General features: G+C 47.7%; 7 protein-coding genes across 7 annotated transcripts; 2 read left to right on the plus strand and 5 right to left on the minus strand.

The window, feature by feature from the left end:
- Positions 1 to 9: 9 nt before the first annotated feature.
- L228DRAFT_243111 (putative thioredoxin) lies at positions 10 to 2243 on the minus strand. Its single transcript, XM_018331606.1, has 4 exons — positions 2145 to 2243; positions 2072 to 2086; positions 1794 to 2015; positions 10 to 1734 (listed from the first exon to the last, which is right to left on the minus strand). The coding sequence occupies exons 1-4, from the start codon at positions 2178 to 2180 to the stop codon at positions 262 to 264; spliced, it is 1746 nt and encodes a 581-aa protein (XP_018192178.1). The 5' UTR covers positions 2181 to 2243; the 3' UTR covers positions 10 to 261.
- A 1024-nt stretch (positions 2244 to 3267) lies between these two features.
- L228DRAFT_235671 (nucleoside diphosphatase Gda1) lies at positions 3268 to 4924 on the plus strand (the record flags this gene model as incomplete). Its single annotated transcript, XM_018330749.1, has 3 exons — positions 3268 to 3385; positions 3461 to 4808; positions 4867 to 4924. The coding sequence occupies 3 exons, from the start codon at positions 3268 to 3270 to the stop codon at positions 4922 to 4924; spliced, it is 1524 nt and encodes a 507-aa protein (XP_018192179.1).
- A 73-nt stretch (positions 4925 to 4997) lies between these two features.
- L228DRAFT_243113 (hypothetical protein) lies at positions 4998 to 6208 on the minus strand. Its single transcript, XM_018331607.1, has 2 exons — positions 5414 to 6208; positions 4998 to 5350 (listed from the first exon to the last, which is right to left on the minus strand). Exons 1-2 carry the CDS (start codon positions 5819 to 5821, stop codon positions 5153 to 5155), a joined length of 606 nt encoding a protein of 201 aa, XP_018192180.1. The 5' UTR covers positions 5822 to 6208; the 3' UTR covers positions 4998 to 5152.
- A 966-nt stretch (positions 6209 to 7174) lies between these two features.
- On the plus strand, positions 7175 to 8440 carry L228DRAFT_235673 (translation initiation factor eIF4e; the record flags this gene model as incomplete). Its single annotated transcript, XM_018330750.1, has 3 exons — positions 7175 to 7731; positions 7820 to 8121; positions 8187 to 8440. The coding sequence occupies 3 exons, from the start codon at positions 7175 to 7177 to the stop codon at positions 8438 to 8440; spliced, it is 1113 nt and encodes a 370-aa protein (XP_018192181.1).
- A 361-nt stretch (positions 8441 to 8801) lies between these two features.
- Positions 8802 to 10156, minus strand: L228DRAFT_243116 (EF-hand superfamily Ca2+-modulated protein). Its single transcript, XM_018331608.1, has 3 exons — positions 10027 to 10156; positions 9703 to 9917; positions 8802 to 9573 (listed from the first exon to the last, which is right to left on the minus strand). The coding sequence occupies exons 1-3, from the start codon at positions 10027 to 10029 to the stop codon at positions 9210 to 9212; spliced, it is 582 nt and encodes a 193-aa protein (XP_018192182.1). The 5' UTR covers positions 10030 to 10156; the 3' UTR covers positions 8802 to 9209.
- A 704-nt stretch (positions 10157 to 10860) lies between these two features.
- Positions 10861 to 12108, minus strand: L228DRAFT_279802 (DUF1264-domain-containing protein). The gene is made up of 4 exons (XM_018335724.1): positions 11886 to 12108; positions 11714 to 11825; positions 11200 to 11637; positions 10861 to 11135 (listed from the first exon to the last, which is right to left on the minus strand). The coding sequence occupies exons 1-4, from the start codon at positions 11979 to 11981 to the stop codon at positions 11098 to 11100; spliced, it is 684 nt and encodes a 227-aa protein (XP_018192183.1). The 5' UTR covers positions 11982 to 12108; the 3' UTR covers positions 10861 to 11097.
- Positions 12109 to 12251: 143 nt separating this feature from the next.
- On the minus strand, positions 12252 to 13866 carry L228DRAFT_243119 (hydroxyacylglutathione hydrolase). Its single transcript, XM_018331609.1, has 10 exons — positions 13728 to 13866; positions 13638 to 13680; positions 13501 to 13588; positions 13374 to 13445; positions 13288 to 13321; positions 13023 to 13233; positions 12828 to 12919; positions 12642 to 12776; positions 12545 to 12571; positions 12252 to 12473 (listed from the first exon to the last, which is right to left on the minus strand). Exons 1-10 carry the CDS (start codon positions 13797 to 13799, stop codon positions 12387 to 12389), a joined length of 861 nt encoding a protein of 286 aa, XP_018192184.1. The 5' UTR covers positions 13800 to 13866; the 3' UTR covers positions 12252 to 12386.
- Between the last annotated feature and the right edge of the window lie 1378 nt (positions 13867 to 15244).

Raw genomic sequence — 15244 nt, forward strand, 5'->3', positions numbered from 1 at the left:
TTTACTAGTTCTGAGGTATATTGTATATTGTATATCAAAAGTTGGATATAAATTTGAAACGCTTCTTATCTACTATAAATCTATCTGCAAGCCAGAAAAAAGAAGTGTCTATCGTGCTCTAAAAAAGAAAATGCCTCCATAAAGTCCAAAGCCGCATAATAACTTAAAACTCCGCTAAGCCATGCACGCTTGAGGATAAAAAGCAAAAGGAAATAAAAAAGTAGAAAAAACTCTACAGCACATGCCGCTCGAACCTTCTCATTAAACACCTTCAAATAGTAATACTTCTCCGATTTCCTTCACCAATGGTTCTCGCGGGAATACCTTTTTCTTCGCCGAAATGACTCCAGCGGCATCCATTGCCTTGCATAGATCCAGCACTTCACCATTGGTTGGGGCTGCATAAATTATCAGCCCGACGGCTAATAAGAGACCCATTATGGCCTCTTCGCTCTGTGCCTCGACGCCAATCGCCTCAAGCAGCGAAGCTAGGAGCTCGACCTGCTCGCTCTCACCTAGCACCTCGCGCTGCGCCTCGATGCGTTGCTTGTGGCAGTACGCCGCGACGTTGAAGGCCAATGAAGCAGCAGCGACGCGAACATTGCTGTGCTGGTCGTCGAGTAGGCTCGAAGAGGTGAGTTGTGTAATGGCAGATGCAACCTCGGGGAGGGGCAAAATGTGCTCTTGAAAAAGAGGGGAGGTGAATAGATTGCAAGCGGCTTGCAGAGTCACCAGTCGGAGACTATACGGGCAGTCTTGCCCACCGCGATCTTCTATGCACTGAAATAAATCTACAATGGTCTTGTGGTTTGCTTCGCCCTCTGCAAAGTAGCCGCTGAAACGCGGATCGACGAGCGCGACCCGGAAGAGGTCGACTAAAGGGAATAACGTTTCTGCAGAGGAGGTTTTCAGGGCTGTATGGAAGAATGCACTGAACGTTCTGAGATCCGGTAAAGGTGCCTCAATGGCGCCAGATTGCTGCCTGGCTGAGATGAAGCGCTGAAGGGCGAGAACGGAGGGCTCAGACGCGGCATGGCCAAGCTTCGCGCTGAGCTTTTCCAGAGGCGGGACCTTGCTGTATGTGACACTGTGGTGATTGGATCGCAGAAGAGCAGGCAGGTTTAGAGATGAGTGAGGGTGAGGTGGCCAGGCCATTTGGATCAGAAGTCTGACGGTGCCTCGAAGTCGGGCCTCGTCTGCGCCAGACCACTGCTCTTCCTTGGAGCCTTTCAGGAAGGTCATAAATGTTGGTGTTGCTCTAATTCCGTATTTTGCGCTCACATCAAAGGCTCGGTTAGTGTCTACTTTGATCAAGACCGCCTTGTCCCCTGCTTCTGCGGCGAGTTCGTCATACGCCGGATATACTATTTTGCATGGCGGACAGGTGGAAGATGTGAAGAATATGACGGCGCATGATTTGGATGCGGATTTGAGCAGGGACTCAACCTCAGCAAGACTGGTGACGTTGTGAACGATACCAAATTGGCTTGGTTGTTTGGGCTGTGCGGTCTGAGCGGCTGCTTTTGGCGCAGGTTTTGGCGGAGGAGCAGCAACTGGTGCCTGAGTTACAGATCTCATCGCGCTGTCAATTTGAGGTCGCAGCATCTGTCCAAATGGTGTGTTGAGGACTGTCTGGGGAAGAGAAACGATGTGGTCCGGGATGCCGCGGCCGACGAGAAACATTGCAAGGTCGTTGGAGAAGTTGTTGCAGTTGTGTACGAAGAGATCGTATGACTGTGTGAGAAAAGGTTAGCTGATCATCTCTCTCAAGAGTTCTGTGGGATGCAGCAAACCTCGACGGTATATATTTGCTTGAGCGAATCAATGTATTCCAGGATCACGTCCTCTGGTAGGGACGTCTCTCCTAACGATATTTTCTCTATCGGGGCGCCATGGTGGGTTGCACCTGGATATGAAGTCTGAATACCGGCACCGAAGAAATATTCTATTCCGCCGAAAATGAGGGAGGTGTGATATATCGCATCGATCTGGACACCTAGCAGGGCTGCCGACATCTATGTTGCCGCAAAGTCAGAGGTCAGTGGATTATAGAATGTTGCTGTGGGCGTACTTGTCGTGCGAGTCCCTGATCCAAAGGTAAGTATGATTCATCTAGCTAGAGTATCATTATTGCAAACACTCACCTTAGAAAGATCATAGACGTATAGTTCGACCTCCATGATGCTTAAATAATTGAATATGTCGAAACCAGTCGATATTGAATTTACAATCGTGGAACGTAGAGGAAAGACGCAAGGAAAAGAAAGTTTCTATTGATATCGAAGAAAGGATCAAAATAATGCAAGAGCTCGAACGCGTCATACAACAGTAAAGTTGTATTGCCTAAAGCCGACTAGAAACAAATCTACTCAAATAATCCTCATGGTTCTTCATAGAAACCCGCCGTCTGTTTCTATCACATGGCAGGCAAACGTCCGTTTGGCGCTATGACGATGCGGCTAAGACCAAAATCCGGGTAATGAGCGGTGAAAAGAAGTCTGACAGGGAGAATGTGCTTAGGTAATTGGGTTTTCTAAGCTAACTTTTATAGGCTTAGCGTTGCTGGTACCAACGGTTGCGAAGAGAAACCAGTACGTGTTCTTGGCTGGTACGAGATTTGCCACTGATTGATAAGTACTTTTGTGCTTGGCTTTGCTGCGTGTTTCACCAGTGTAAGAAATAGAGGTACCTGATAGCAGAATCTTACCGAGTAACTCTTTCTGTTGGCCCTTGATTAACGTTTGGTCTAATATCAATCCGACCAACAGAGGCGCAAGGGGTCCTGTGTCGCTCTAAGAATAGGAGGAAAATAGCACTTTTTCTGGAGAATCATCTCTCCAGTGAACCTTTCGCCCTGGCATCCTTTTCTCCTTAATTACTCTCCATTGCGGGGCCAGGTGGCGTCTTCCCTTTTGGTCGTCCGGTCCGTTTCCATGCTAATCGAGCGAAGGAGGTGCTTCTTCCATATCTTGGTTACTGGATAAGGAGAACAGTCGCGCGACTTCTGTCGGTCTGGGTTGGCGTTTTGGTGGGCGAACTTTTGACCGTGTCCACTTGAATCTTATGTCCAACCCTGTCTCTGTGCGGCGACGTCCTAGCCTGTGGTCATACTTCAGCTTCAGCTCATCGCCTCAGCGCCGAGAGTCCGTTACGCTGCCTACACTAGGCGACACCTACGATCCCTTTGAGAAACCAGATAGGCATACCAGTGACAGGTCACTGAGCGGCAGTCGGATCAACTATATATCCAGTATCAAGCCTTTCAAAATGACTCCTAGTCAGAGAGCTCGCTATCTGAAGACCGGGGGTATCCTGGCCTTCATCGTACTGCTCCTGTTTCTTTTGACTCCCAGCGAGAAAAGAGGGTTTTCGAATATCGCCGGAGGTAGGTGCTAATCCTCAAATTTCAGAATTGCATTTTCAAGTGATTTGCTGATATTGATAATTTGCGTGGGCGTAGGATATAGCGGCGGTCAGACGGCTATCGACCCCACTATCAGCACGGATAAATGCACCAAATCATATCATCCCTCGAAGCCGTTGATTCAATACGCTCTTATGATCGATGCAGGCAGCACAGGTTCGCGTATCCATGTCTACCGTTTCAACAACTGTGGTCCGACTCCTGAGTTGGAGAACGAGATCTTCAAGATGACTGAGCCCAAGGCTGGTGGAGCCGGCCTCAGCTCATACAAGGCGGATGCCGAGGGCGCTGCGATGAGTTTGGATCCCCTGTTGGAAGTAGCTATGCATACAGTTCCAGATAAGCTCAAGCCTTGCTCCCCCATTGCCGTAAAGGCGACGGCAGGCTTGAGATTGCTTGGCCCGGAAATGAGCTCAAAGATTCTTGCCGCAGTCCGAACTCGATTGGAGACAGTCTATCCCTTCCCTGTCGTCGCTGATGAGAAGGGCGGAGTGCAAATCATGGACGGCAAAGACGAGGGTGTATATGCATGGATCACTACGAATTACCTTTTGGGCAAGATTGGGGGTCCCGACGAAACCCCGACTGCCGCCGTTTTTGACCTTGGCGGTGGCTCGACCCAGATCGTTTTCCAGCCTACCTTCAAGAGCCCCTCGGGCGGAATGCCCGACACCTTGGCCGAGGGAGACCACAAGTACAACCTTAGCTTCGGCGGCCGCGACTTCACGCTCTACCAGCACTCTCATCTTGGTTACGGTCTTATGTCGGCAAGGGAGGCGATGCACAAAATCGTCCTGGACGCCCAGCTTGAGGAGCATCCGACTGACCATACTTGGCTTGGAGAACCCATCATCAACCCGTGCGTTGCGTCTGGCATGTCACGAGAGGTGGAGGTGAAGCTAGGAGAGTCTAATCCTTTGGGTGCCTCAATTAAAGTGAACATGACTGGTCCCCCCGAGGGATCGCCAGCTCAGTGCCGTGGTGTTGCAGAGAAGATTCTGAAAAAGGATGCTGAGTGCAAACTGGCGCCCTGCTCCTTTAATGGTGTCCACCAACCCTCGTTGGATAAGACCTTCTCCAGAGAGGACGTGTACATCTTTTCTTACTTTTTCGACCGTACACAGCCTTTGGGCATGCCCGAGTCCTTCACTTTGAAAGAACTGAAGGATTTGACTGCCAAGGTCTGTGAAGGCGAGAGTGGCTGGGGCATCTTCGGCAGCGTTGAGGGAGCCTTGGCTGAGCTGAAGGACCGGCCTGAATGGTGTATGGATCTCAACTTTATGTTTACTCTTCTTCACACCGGCTATGAGATGCCCATGGATCGCGAGGTAAGAATCGCGAAGAAGATCAAAGGAAACGAGTTGGGATGGTGTCTCGGCGCCAGGTGAGTAATTGCACACGTCTCGGATATCAGTTACAGCCAGCTAACGTTACGGTTATAGTCTTCCTCTCCTTAGCCAAGAATCCGGATGGAAATGCCGTATCAAGGAGATTTCATGATCAAGTGTCTGCATATACTTTCAGCATATAACCTTCTTTAAAAAATTCTTCATTTGAATAGATATCCACGGCGTCTAAAAAGCCGACATAAGATTTTTAACTCAAGGTATATCCTTTTTTTCCAAAACCATCCATGACCTTGATATAATACAGATATGTAGAAATGCAGAAGATTGTCCAACGCCTACAAATGCTTGTACAATAGAGCAACACTAGATATCTCTGAAATCATCCATTTCCAAGATCCTCAATTTTTGGTTTTGTCGTGGAATTTTTCTGACCCATCAAGTGCCCCATTATATTTGAATCTTTGTCCTTTGACCGATCAATGTCCATGTCATTGCCGGTATGTTCTTCATCGTCAGAGCCTCCACTAGAGCTTGTCGCATCGGGGTGTTTCTCTTCAAGCACACCTAGTCCCAGATCCTGGAAAACATTGCATCAGCACCCTGATATATACATTGTAAACAATTGAAAGCATTTGCCTACCATCTCAATATAATGTTCCTTATCCGTCCCCTCGGGTATCTCGAAACTGCGTTCTTCCAGCCGACCAGCGGCGCGATCTTCTTCCAGAGAAGCATTTGCAGCTGCAAGCTGCGGCAAAAATGACGACAAGCGGCTCATCAAACCTGCACCGTCCGCCGCATATTTGTTTGTAATCTGAGGCTTTCCCGGACGAGGTAATGTCGTAATGTCATCACCTGCTTGCGGTCTTTGGTCACCGCCCTCGTCCTCATCGCTGTCCTCTCCCGATGACGACGTCTCGTCTTCCGATGCAGACGGGCTGGTTGACTCGTAAGAACTCTCGGTGTGAGCGTCGTCTGCCTTGGTCGAAGAGCCACTCCGAGTAGCCGCAGCAGAAGCATCTGCGACGTCGGGTTTGGATGGAGCCATTGAATCGGGAGAGTCGAGTTGGTTGTCACCCGAGCGTTTCAAATCTCTGGGGCTTTCTCCTATCGTAGCGAGTGTCTGTCGCAAATCTGGTATTTTGTTTCACACTCAATGTCTTGAGACTTTGGATTACGATCGCGGGGCGGAAGAGTCCCAGCAACGCACTGCTTACTGAGAGGGTCTTGGTGATGGCCGGTTGAGATAACAAGTAAATTCTGTTATAGTGATCAATATAGCTCGTTCATCGAATGGCCGCTCGACATCCCAGGAAAGCTGAAGGCCCGAGTGGAAAGTTTCTGGGCTTTGTGAAAAGCAAAGCAACGTGGGGAAAGATTCAAAGAAAACCCGCAAAGGACCCAGCGGGCGCTAACGAATGAAAAAAGTTAAGGTTGCGCCTCGGTGGCTTCAAGAACCCTCGTCCACTCGTCCCGTTTGTGGTTAAGAACGACGACAATCTGCCACACTAGGGCGGGTAACCTTTAACTAAAATAGCTTAGAATCATCTCTGTTGTCACTCTCTCCCGGATAAAGAAACCACCCCTGGGGCCACTAAGATCAGCGCACGGTAAGGGTTTATCCGGGGGAACCTGTCCGTTGATCAAAGACTGCACACCAATCGAATTTTAGCCGCCGACAATGACCAAACATCTTAAACCCGAAAATCACCGTATCATATATTCTTTATTGAAAGCCCAGACAAGAAATATATAGATCAGAAGATCGCCCACCAAAAACACATTTTATTCTTCCGTCCGAGCTTGGAACTCTTTAAATTGTGCTGACTAATCGATGTGACCCTCTTCAATATACGGCGTTGCAGATCTGACTGAGACGGGGGAAACACTTCTTTCATCCTGTATATGCACCTTGATTGAAAGGCCCAAGGAATCGCCACTGCTCTGTGGATAGACTGGGAGACCAAGTGCAATTCAGCTGTCAAAATTCAATGGCAACACTAGATACAAGGTCAGTAACAATCCGATTTATGCTCCGACGGTTTGTTTACGGCTCATTATTGCTTTTGCTATTGAACTTTTGCTACGTCATATCCGTTCATTAAAATGTATTTTCATTTTATTGTTTTTCAATGCTCTCTCAAATGTTTCATTCAATTGGTCGGATCTTACAAAGGTCATTGAGCGTGACTATTTCCCGCCACCCAGATTTTTCTATCAAACCACAATGCTTCGTCAATTGAACAATAGCTCTAGTCTGGTTGACGAATTTCTTCTGGATTATAAATTTGCTCTTTTTCTTACGTTCCTCATGTTCGTTCTGCATATATCTTCTTACTCTCCAACTTCTTCGCTGTTTTTTTATTCTTTAAATTCCTTCCGGTCACGAAGCACCTTCACAATGCCACTCCTATTTACCAGACGAACAGGTAGCTCGCAGCCCGAGAAAACACTTTACATCACCGAATACGTTGAGCGCTTGGACGCTGGCATTCTGACCCCCACCACTGCATCCTTCAGATTCAAGACCTACTTCAAGGGCCATCCTCCTCTCTTCGTGAGCGAAGAACACCAGATCAAGCGCTTCCGCGACCTCTGGACCTTGGCCATTGGACAGCTTGCGGAAAAGTTTAATCTGCCAGCCGACAGAGTCCGAGAGCTCATTCGTTCAATCCCTGCTCAACAGAAGCAAAGCGTCTTCCCCGAGGGTCAGTCTCCCGCTATTGCTTCGGCATTTCATTCTTTTCCAGTGCAAAGCGCGCTTCTTCCCACCATTCTCGAGGAAGTAGATTGCAGTCCGGGAACCCAGCAGTGCAAGATGGAAAAAAAGTCTTCGGATACTCTCAAAGATGCCGCCTCCGCCGCTGCTGACCGTCAGGCCATTCGAATGAAAATGTTCAAGCACATGCGGCCGGAATCATTTCCTCTCAGTTACCATTGGGTAATGTGGCACGACAGGTAAGGCATACCTCTCATACCTCTCATACCTCTCATGCAGCAAATTCACATTGAAATATTGTTTCTGACTTCGTTCCTTTAACTTTAGACTCATCCCAAACATGGGCAAAAGCACCTCTTCAGCGCCAACGTACCATGACCGCCTGAGCAATCTTGCGCAGATCAGCGATATTCGAAAATTTTGGGAAGTCGTCAATAACCTCCCTCTGACAAACTTGCCTCTCAGGGATACTGTCCACCTTTTCAAGCTAGGCACCGAGCCCGTCTGGGAGGATCCACGCAATGCGCGCGGTGGTTGCTGGACTTTTAGAATTCCCAAGGCGCATGGGCCGGAATTCTTCATCCAGATCTTGACCATGGCCATTGGAGATTTGTTCGAGGTCGAGCCAGGTGAGTTTCTTCTTCGATCGTTTCATATTAGACTCCATTCATTGATTGGTGTTTTCTCCCGCCAGGCGACGACATTTGCGGCATCAGCATGTCTGTTCGGTTTACTTCTAATCTCATCATGATCTGGAACCGAGACTCGTCCAACCAAAAGTCAATAGATGGCATTCTCGCACTCGTGCTTAGAGAGATTCCAGAGCATCTTCGTCCCAAAGAAGGCGGGTGTTACTATAAGAAGCACTCAGAACACAACAGCTTCAATAAAGAATTGGCGGAAAGCAAAGAAGCTGCAAAGCGCCTCGCCATGCCGAACGTTCCTTGAGATTGGTGCGGCTGTGCTCCGCTGCTGGCTTGGTCTTTCCTTCTCGCTAGGGTCTTTCCCCTGGTTCTGTCTCTCCAACCCTGGTCTCTGATTAATCGGTTATTATTATGATGATGGTGATGATGATGATGATTTTATGCTGGCAATACCCGGGCGCTCACGATGTTTTTGGACGGCGCACTTAGATTCGTTTTGCTTCACGGCGACTTGTATGAGGGGTGGTGACGAATTACTTTAGAACTTTTGCTCCTCTTTATCTTGTGGGTAGCTTCCACGAACCAAACGGTGTTATGAAACAATAGATAGACTTTACCTTGAGTTACTGCAGATAACTCGATGTCATATCTTTGTGTTGTAGGTACTCGCTCTGAAAAAACCAACCTCCAACTAGAGCCAACCAACGTATACACGACAACAGCTGGTACGAAACCAAATCGGCCCTTTGACACCCTTCAAGAGATATTGGAAATTTTAAATTATAAAGTACACTCTGTCTACCATGTAAACACTGGCAATGACCTCAAAGAGGAGAAGCAAACGCCCGACTTCAGCTTACCCAGCCAATACCACGCGCCTTGGACGACCAACAACCATATGCAAAAAAAAGTCCCCGTTCTCAGTAAATTGAAAAAGATTTCCAACATGAAACGCCTCCCCCTATACGTCCCATATACGCCCGCAGCCCGTAAGAGCTAAGCAACATTAACAAATCACAGGAACCCATTGATAAAAAAAAAGAAAGTCGCGGTGGGGAAATCGACATCATTTTTCAAAACACCCCTGCCCGTCTCATCACGGCCTCGAAATCCTCCAGTCGTACGCCACGATGCACGCCCTCCCCACCATTCGCTTCGAGAATCATATCCCGCAGGACGTCATCTGAGACTTCCTCTCTCAGTTCGCGCGCTACACGCCGCAGGTGGGCCAGCGAAATTGGCCCCTCCGCACCATGCGTGAAGAGCCTAAATGCCGTCTCGACTTCCTCGGACAGATCCGCGTCGTCCCGCGTGCGGAGTTTGAGCGCGCATATTGTTACAAAGGACGGGTACGTGGCGAAACCGACATCGGTGGGGTCGAGGGTTTCTATGATTTCGCGCATCTCGTCTTTATTCGTTGGTGGGAGACCTAGTGCTCTTTTTGCGTCTGTCAGTTATAAATTGTAATGGATCCGACGCGGTTTGGGATTCAACAAGTGACTCGATCCGACAGGGGTGTTTGGATCCGACAGGTTGAGGGCTTGAAAAGACGGATATGGAACATACATTAATGCTCTGCGCACCTCCTCGACGGGAATCACGCCCTCTTTCTCGCCCTCGTAGTCTTCGTGCGGCACGCTGAACAGATTCCATGCTTCCCGGATCTCGGCCTCTTCTTCGCCGCTGATGTTGTTCTCCTTTGCGAGTTTGGATTGGCGGGTTTTCTTCTCAGTCGGCTTTGGCGCCGCCGCTGCGGCCGTCGCGGGACGTCGTTTGGCTGGCTACGAATGTTGAAGGGCATAAATTAGCAAGGGTATTTCTTTAACGTAGGTTCCAGAGAATATGATTCAGCGCTGGGGGTAAAAAGCAGAGAAGTATTTGTCAACGTACCATGACTAGAGCGGGGTGGTGAAGTCGGTGTCTCCACAGAGACCAACACCGGAGCTCAACCTAAGGCAGCTCGGTGCGAGGTGGTGGTGGTGACGTCCTTGAATCTTTTTGGTGTTGCGGCTCTTGTCGGAGGATCGGGGCCTGTTTGTTCCTCGGTTTGGCGCGGCCATGTGGGGTTCTTTTGTAGCTTAGGTTTAGCGAGGAACTTGTTTTCGCGCCTACAAAGCTCGTCGCTGCGAATTTTCTTTCTCGCTTTTTCATTTCTTTTTCTTTGTGCACCCTCGCTCCTCTTTCAGCGAACATGCTCAGCAATTCTCGATGACCACTCTCGACAAGCATATCTCTGCTAGGCAGGCATCCAGTCTAGAATGACCTCGCAATGTCTTCGTCTCAGGGCACTTGCCGATTGCTGGTAGCAGCGACTTGAAATGCGTCGACTTTACTCAAACTTGCTATCGACGGGATTGCTTCTCTATTTCCAACTAACTTTATATATTCTAGGAATTTGCATATAGTTTCAGTTTCAGTCACTGTTTGGCGCTACTTGTTTTTGTTTCGATACGTTCAGCACATATCACACACATCGCTTCTAAAAATGCTAGAGCTCACCGTCGACACATTTGTACCAGGACGAGTGAGTGTGGACAGAGAAGCAAGAGTAAATCGTGGAGATGTCGCATCAAAGAATGTCTCATCTCCCTCCCATGGTATCCCTCCGGACTCTTAATTGAGTCCGGCATCTAGTTGTAACGTTGGCTAGGTTGTTGGTATCTGGGACGACATATCATTGTTATATCACATATTCAATTTCAATAGTCACAAAACAGGAGCTCTTCCGCTCAGAATAAAAGTCATATTTTGAATACAAAATGTTGTTTCATATTTTTATGCCGCTTTGGGCGGCTTCATGCTGGATATCGTCGTTAGATTTATGCTACCCCCCTTCCCACCGAGAATAACGCCATTCGCCTCTGCACGTAAACCACTTGCGTCCAAAGTGAGTAGAGTTGGTTCAAAACAAATACTTCAAGTATTACTAACAGCCAGTGGCCAGACCGGGCCGGTAGGAATTTACGACTTCGCGCCAGATTTCCAAGCAGCATCCGCATCTACCGATCCATGTTAGCAAAACCCCCATATCCAGCACTGGTAGAAGTTTCCCTTCTCACTTACCCGGGTGAATCTCCGGCTCTTTGATGTACTCTCTCAAACTAGCCTTTTGCTTGGAATCCACGCCAAAGCGCCTGTCACGCTCGCCCACGTACTTCTCAAAGTCAAACTGACCGTCCTCCGTAAAACTGGTCATCAATTTCGGTGTGCCCAAGGGTAACTGGTGGCCCTTGTCAACCTGCCAAAGGTGATACACCTTGCCGTAGAGGAAGACGACATCTTCCATTTCCTTGGTTTCAGCAACTTCCCACGCCGCGTTGGGCAACAATTGAGGACCAGGCATGATCAGCATGCCGCTCTTGACCTCGTACACATGGCTGTGCCAGAGCTTGCGCTCTTCAGAATCTAGTGTCTCGTAGAGTTTAGGAGTGATCATGTATTCGACGCCCAACAAGCGCGCGTTGGGACCCGGTCCGTCATAGAGGATGCATTGGCGCATATCTGTAGTCGGGGATTAGCTGGGGTTGAACAGCTTCAATTGCGCCAGCAAGATTTCGATGTTTGCAAAAGAGCTGACCTTCGTTGACATGAGTGCAGTAATGATTCGTCTCGACACATCGGCCAGGCTCATCGGCGTAGGCGTGGAACGCATTGAGATGCGCGCATACTTGTCGGATCGGCGTAAAATCCTGAAAGAGAGCCCAAGTCAGTCATAACGGATTTTTGGTTCTCTGATGAAAATATTTTACCTGTGCAACGGCAGCGCCGGTCTCGAGCACTCTGCTCTTAGTAGAGAGCGGGTCACCGGGGACGTCGTTGGTGATTTTGTGGCCTTCGCAGCTCATATCGAGAGGGTTGTCAACAAGATTGCACAATATAAACTATGCAAAATTAAATTCTTTTAAAAGAAAATGATGCGCATGCACTGTTTGCGACCAATGTTCGAGGTATTTATGTACTAGCGATGATTCGACCTTTTGTTTACGCCCTTTGAAGCATGCTTCGTTGAAATTAGGCGGGGTTGATAGAATTGACGTCATAAATACACCACATATCTCCCAATGTTTACATAAAATTGAGGTAAGTTTCCTACAAGAAGACCTTATCGTGAAAAAGTGTGTTTTTATTTCAAAATTTATTCTACATTTTAGAATGTGCTGGTGGTGTTATTCTGTCGGACAAAGGGTAGTTAGTGTTGTACTTATCAGCCATGGACGACTAAAAGCTTGCAGAATTAAGAACATGTTGAATCACTTGAAACTATTCTTCATCTGGCGCAAAGCTCCCATGACATCTACGGGATCCGTCTTTCCCGTTGCTTTCTGGATCTCCGGGTCCTATTGTATGGTTAGCTGTCTATTTTAATGCAGCTCTCAAAGTCCGATCCCTGGGCCAATATTGAACTCACGTTAACCCTCATGAAAACATTATGCAGCTATATCAGATTTCAATGTTAGCTTGCCTCGACTACCCAATCTAGTTTGAATTAGGGCATCCTAGCGCACCTTTTCATCGCCAATGGTAAACTTGCCCTGAGTCTCTTTATGGGACTGTGCAAAAGCCTGCACCTTCTTCACAGCCTCTGATGGCAGAACCGAGGCACCGAATTTCATGTTGGCCTTGGTATATTCGTGGCCAGGCTATGAGCATATTAGATTAAATGGGCAGTTGGTGTTCTTCGGATAACTTACATAGACCTTCGTGTCGTCAGGCAAGGTCGCAAGAGTCTCATTGAGCGCCTTGTGCATTTCCTCTGGTGTTCCTTCAAAGAAACGGCCACATCCTTGAGAAATTGACATTAGCTCCTTTTTTTCTAGCCCTTTGTGGCGCAACGATACTTATTATTTGGGGAGGTGGGAAACTGGATCAAAGTGAAAGTCGATTACCTCCTATGAAGAGTGTGTCTCCGGTGAACACGGCGCGGTCACTTCCATCCTCAAAGAAATAGCAAATGCTGTCCTGGGTATGGCAAGGCGTATGAAGAGCTGTAACCTTGATACTCTTGCCAATGTTGAAAGTTGAGCCATGCTTTGGGGTTTCAGTCACCCTTTCACAGTCCTTGCCTCCAATGACGCCAAGACGACCAAATAGTTTCAACTAGATCCTTGTTAGAATTGGATTGGTATTGGCATGTGTTAGAGACGAAGATACCATTTCACTGTTGCCTCCAGCATGATCCCAGTGACTGTGACTTGTGTTAGCTTATGGTCCTATCCTCGGGATCATGTGACACTGACTGGTGAGTATTTACAATGGACGTCAAATTGATGCTTCCAGAATCAATATGCTTCTTCAATACAGGAGCAACTCTGACAGACTCTTAGTAAAATGGCATCAGATTTTGTCCGATTAATGGATGCTTACTCGGAAGGATGTGCGGGGTCAATTATCACTGCGTCCTTTGAACTATCGTCGACCACAAGATATGCGTAGTTATCGCTGGACCCCTCCCCTACATGAAATTGGTAACTTGTCGCAGATATCCAATATATTTAGCTTACACATGGGAATCGATTGAATATGCATCGCGCGAGAGTTTAAATTCTGCGTCTATCATTAGCGCGATGAAAGCCAGAGGTGGAAAAACTCACAGAAATAGGTCGTTTAAGTGTATTTGCGAAGGTATTTTTAAACAGCGTCCCCCTGAAAAGCAACGAATTCATTGAAAAAGAGTAAAGCTCAGGAATATGGGCTCAAATAATTCAGACCACTAAGAAGGGCGTGTTTGTTGATGACGTTTGGTCAAATCATTTCGGTTGGCCCATTTGCTTATCGCAGATCTTATCAGACCGGCCCTGTGCCGAGCAACGCTGTTGACAAAAGGGTTGGCGTGGGTGGGACTTAGGTCATCTGGTCGGTGCGGTCGGAGGTACATCTGGAGGATAGGGGGATACACACGCGATGGCATCAACAATGCCATCACCATCATGCCTCCTGGTGTTCCATGGGATACTCCTCAACGAAATAGTGTCATTCATTTCAAAATCCAGAACCTATCAAATAAAGATGTCTCCGAAAAAACTGGTGTCCCTTCTCGAACTGTGAGCAGGATATTCAATGCATTTCTTGAGGTAGCAGCACGTACTTGTCGTGTGCAAAACCACACTGGTCGGCCCAAGAAGATAACTCCTGAAATGATAAAGTCAGTGATCCCACAGCTCAATTGCTATTGCATGTGTTCCCTGAGCTGGGAAGAGCTCTTAGAAGAGCTTGGATGGGAGATATCTTCTCGCACATTACAGCGGGAGATGAATAGACATGGTTATTTCAAGCGTTGGGCTTCAAAGAAGAGATACTTGACTGCAGAGCAACGACACAAAAGAGCCAATTTTGTAGCAGAACACCAGCATTGGGACCTTGAGAAATGGAAATCTGTCTTCTTTACTGATGAGGTACATTTTGCCCTCAATATGACTGGGACAGACTGGGTCATTCGGACAAAAGGAGAGCGTTACTGTGTGGAATGCATACAATTCAACTTCAAAAAATCACCAGCATTATTCCATTGTTGGGCCATGGTTGGCTTTGGGTACAAATCCAAGCTTGTTTTCTATGATACAGCTGCTCGAGGAGGCAATTTGACACAGGAAGAATATAGGGATAAAATTCTAAAGGAGCACGTAGCTCCAGAATTCGAAAGGCTTCAGCAAGAAGGTCAATACAAAATCCTACAAGAAGATGGAGATGGCAGCCATGGAACCCGAAGCTTGTGCAATCCTGTTCGAGAATACAAGAATGATCAAGGCATCAACCATTTCATGAACTGGCCACCATATTCAGCAGACCTGAATATTATTGAGAATGTATGGAGGATTTTGAAACAACGGGTAAAGCGCTGGAAGGCTCGCACGGAAGAGGAGCTCAAGAATGCTATCTTAGTTGAATGGGATGCGATCAGTCAGGAGGAAATCAATAAGCTTGTTGAATCTGTGCCACAGCGCATTAGAAAAATGTATGAGCGACAGGGGAATCATACAGGTCATTAATTAGCTGAATTGAATTTCATCGCATCTATCTATTGATCCCATTGTTGATGCCATCGCGTGTGTATCCCCCTATCCTCCAGATGTACCTCCGACCGCACCGACCAGATGACCTAAGTCCCACC

Source organism: Xylona heveae (assembly GCF_001619985.1).
Source record: "Xylona heveae TC161 unplaced genomic scaffold L228scaffold_1, whole genome shotgun sequence".
Classification (NCBI taxonomy): Eukaryota; Fungi; Ascomycota; class Xylonomycetes; order Xylonales; family Xylonaceae; genus Xylona; species Xylona heveae.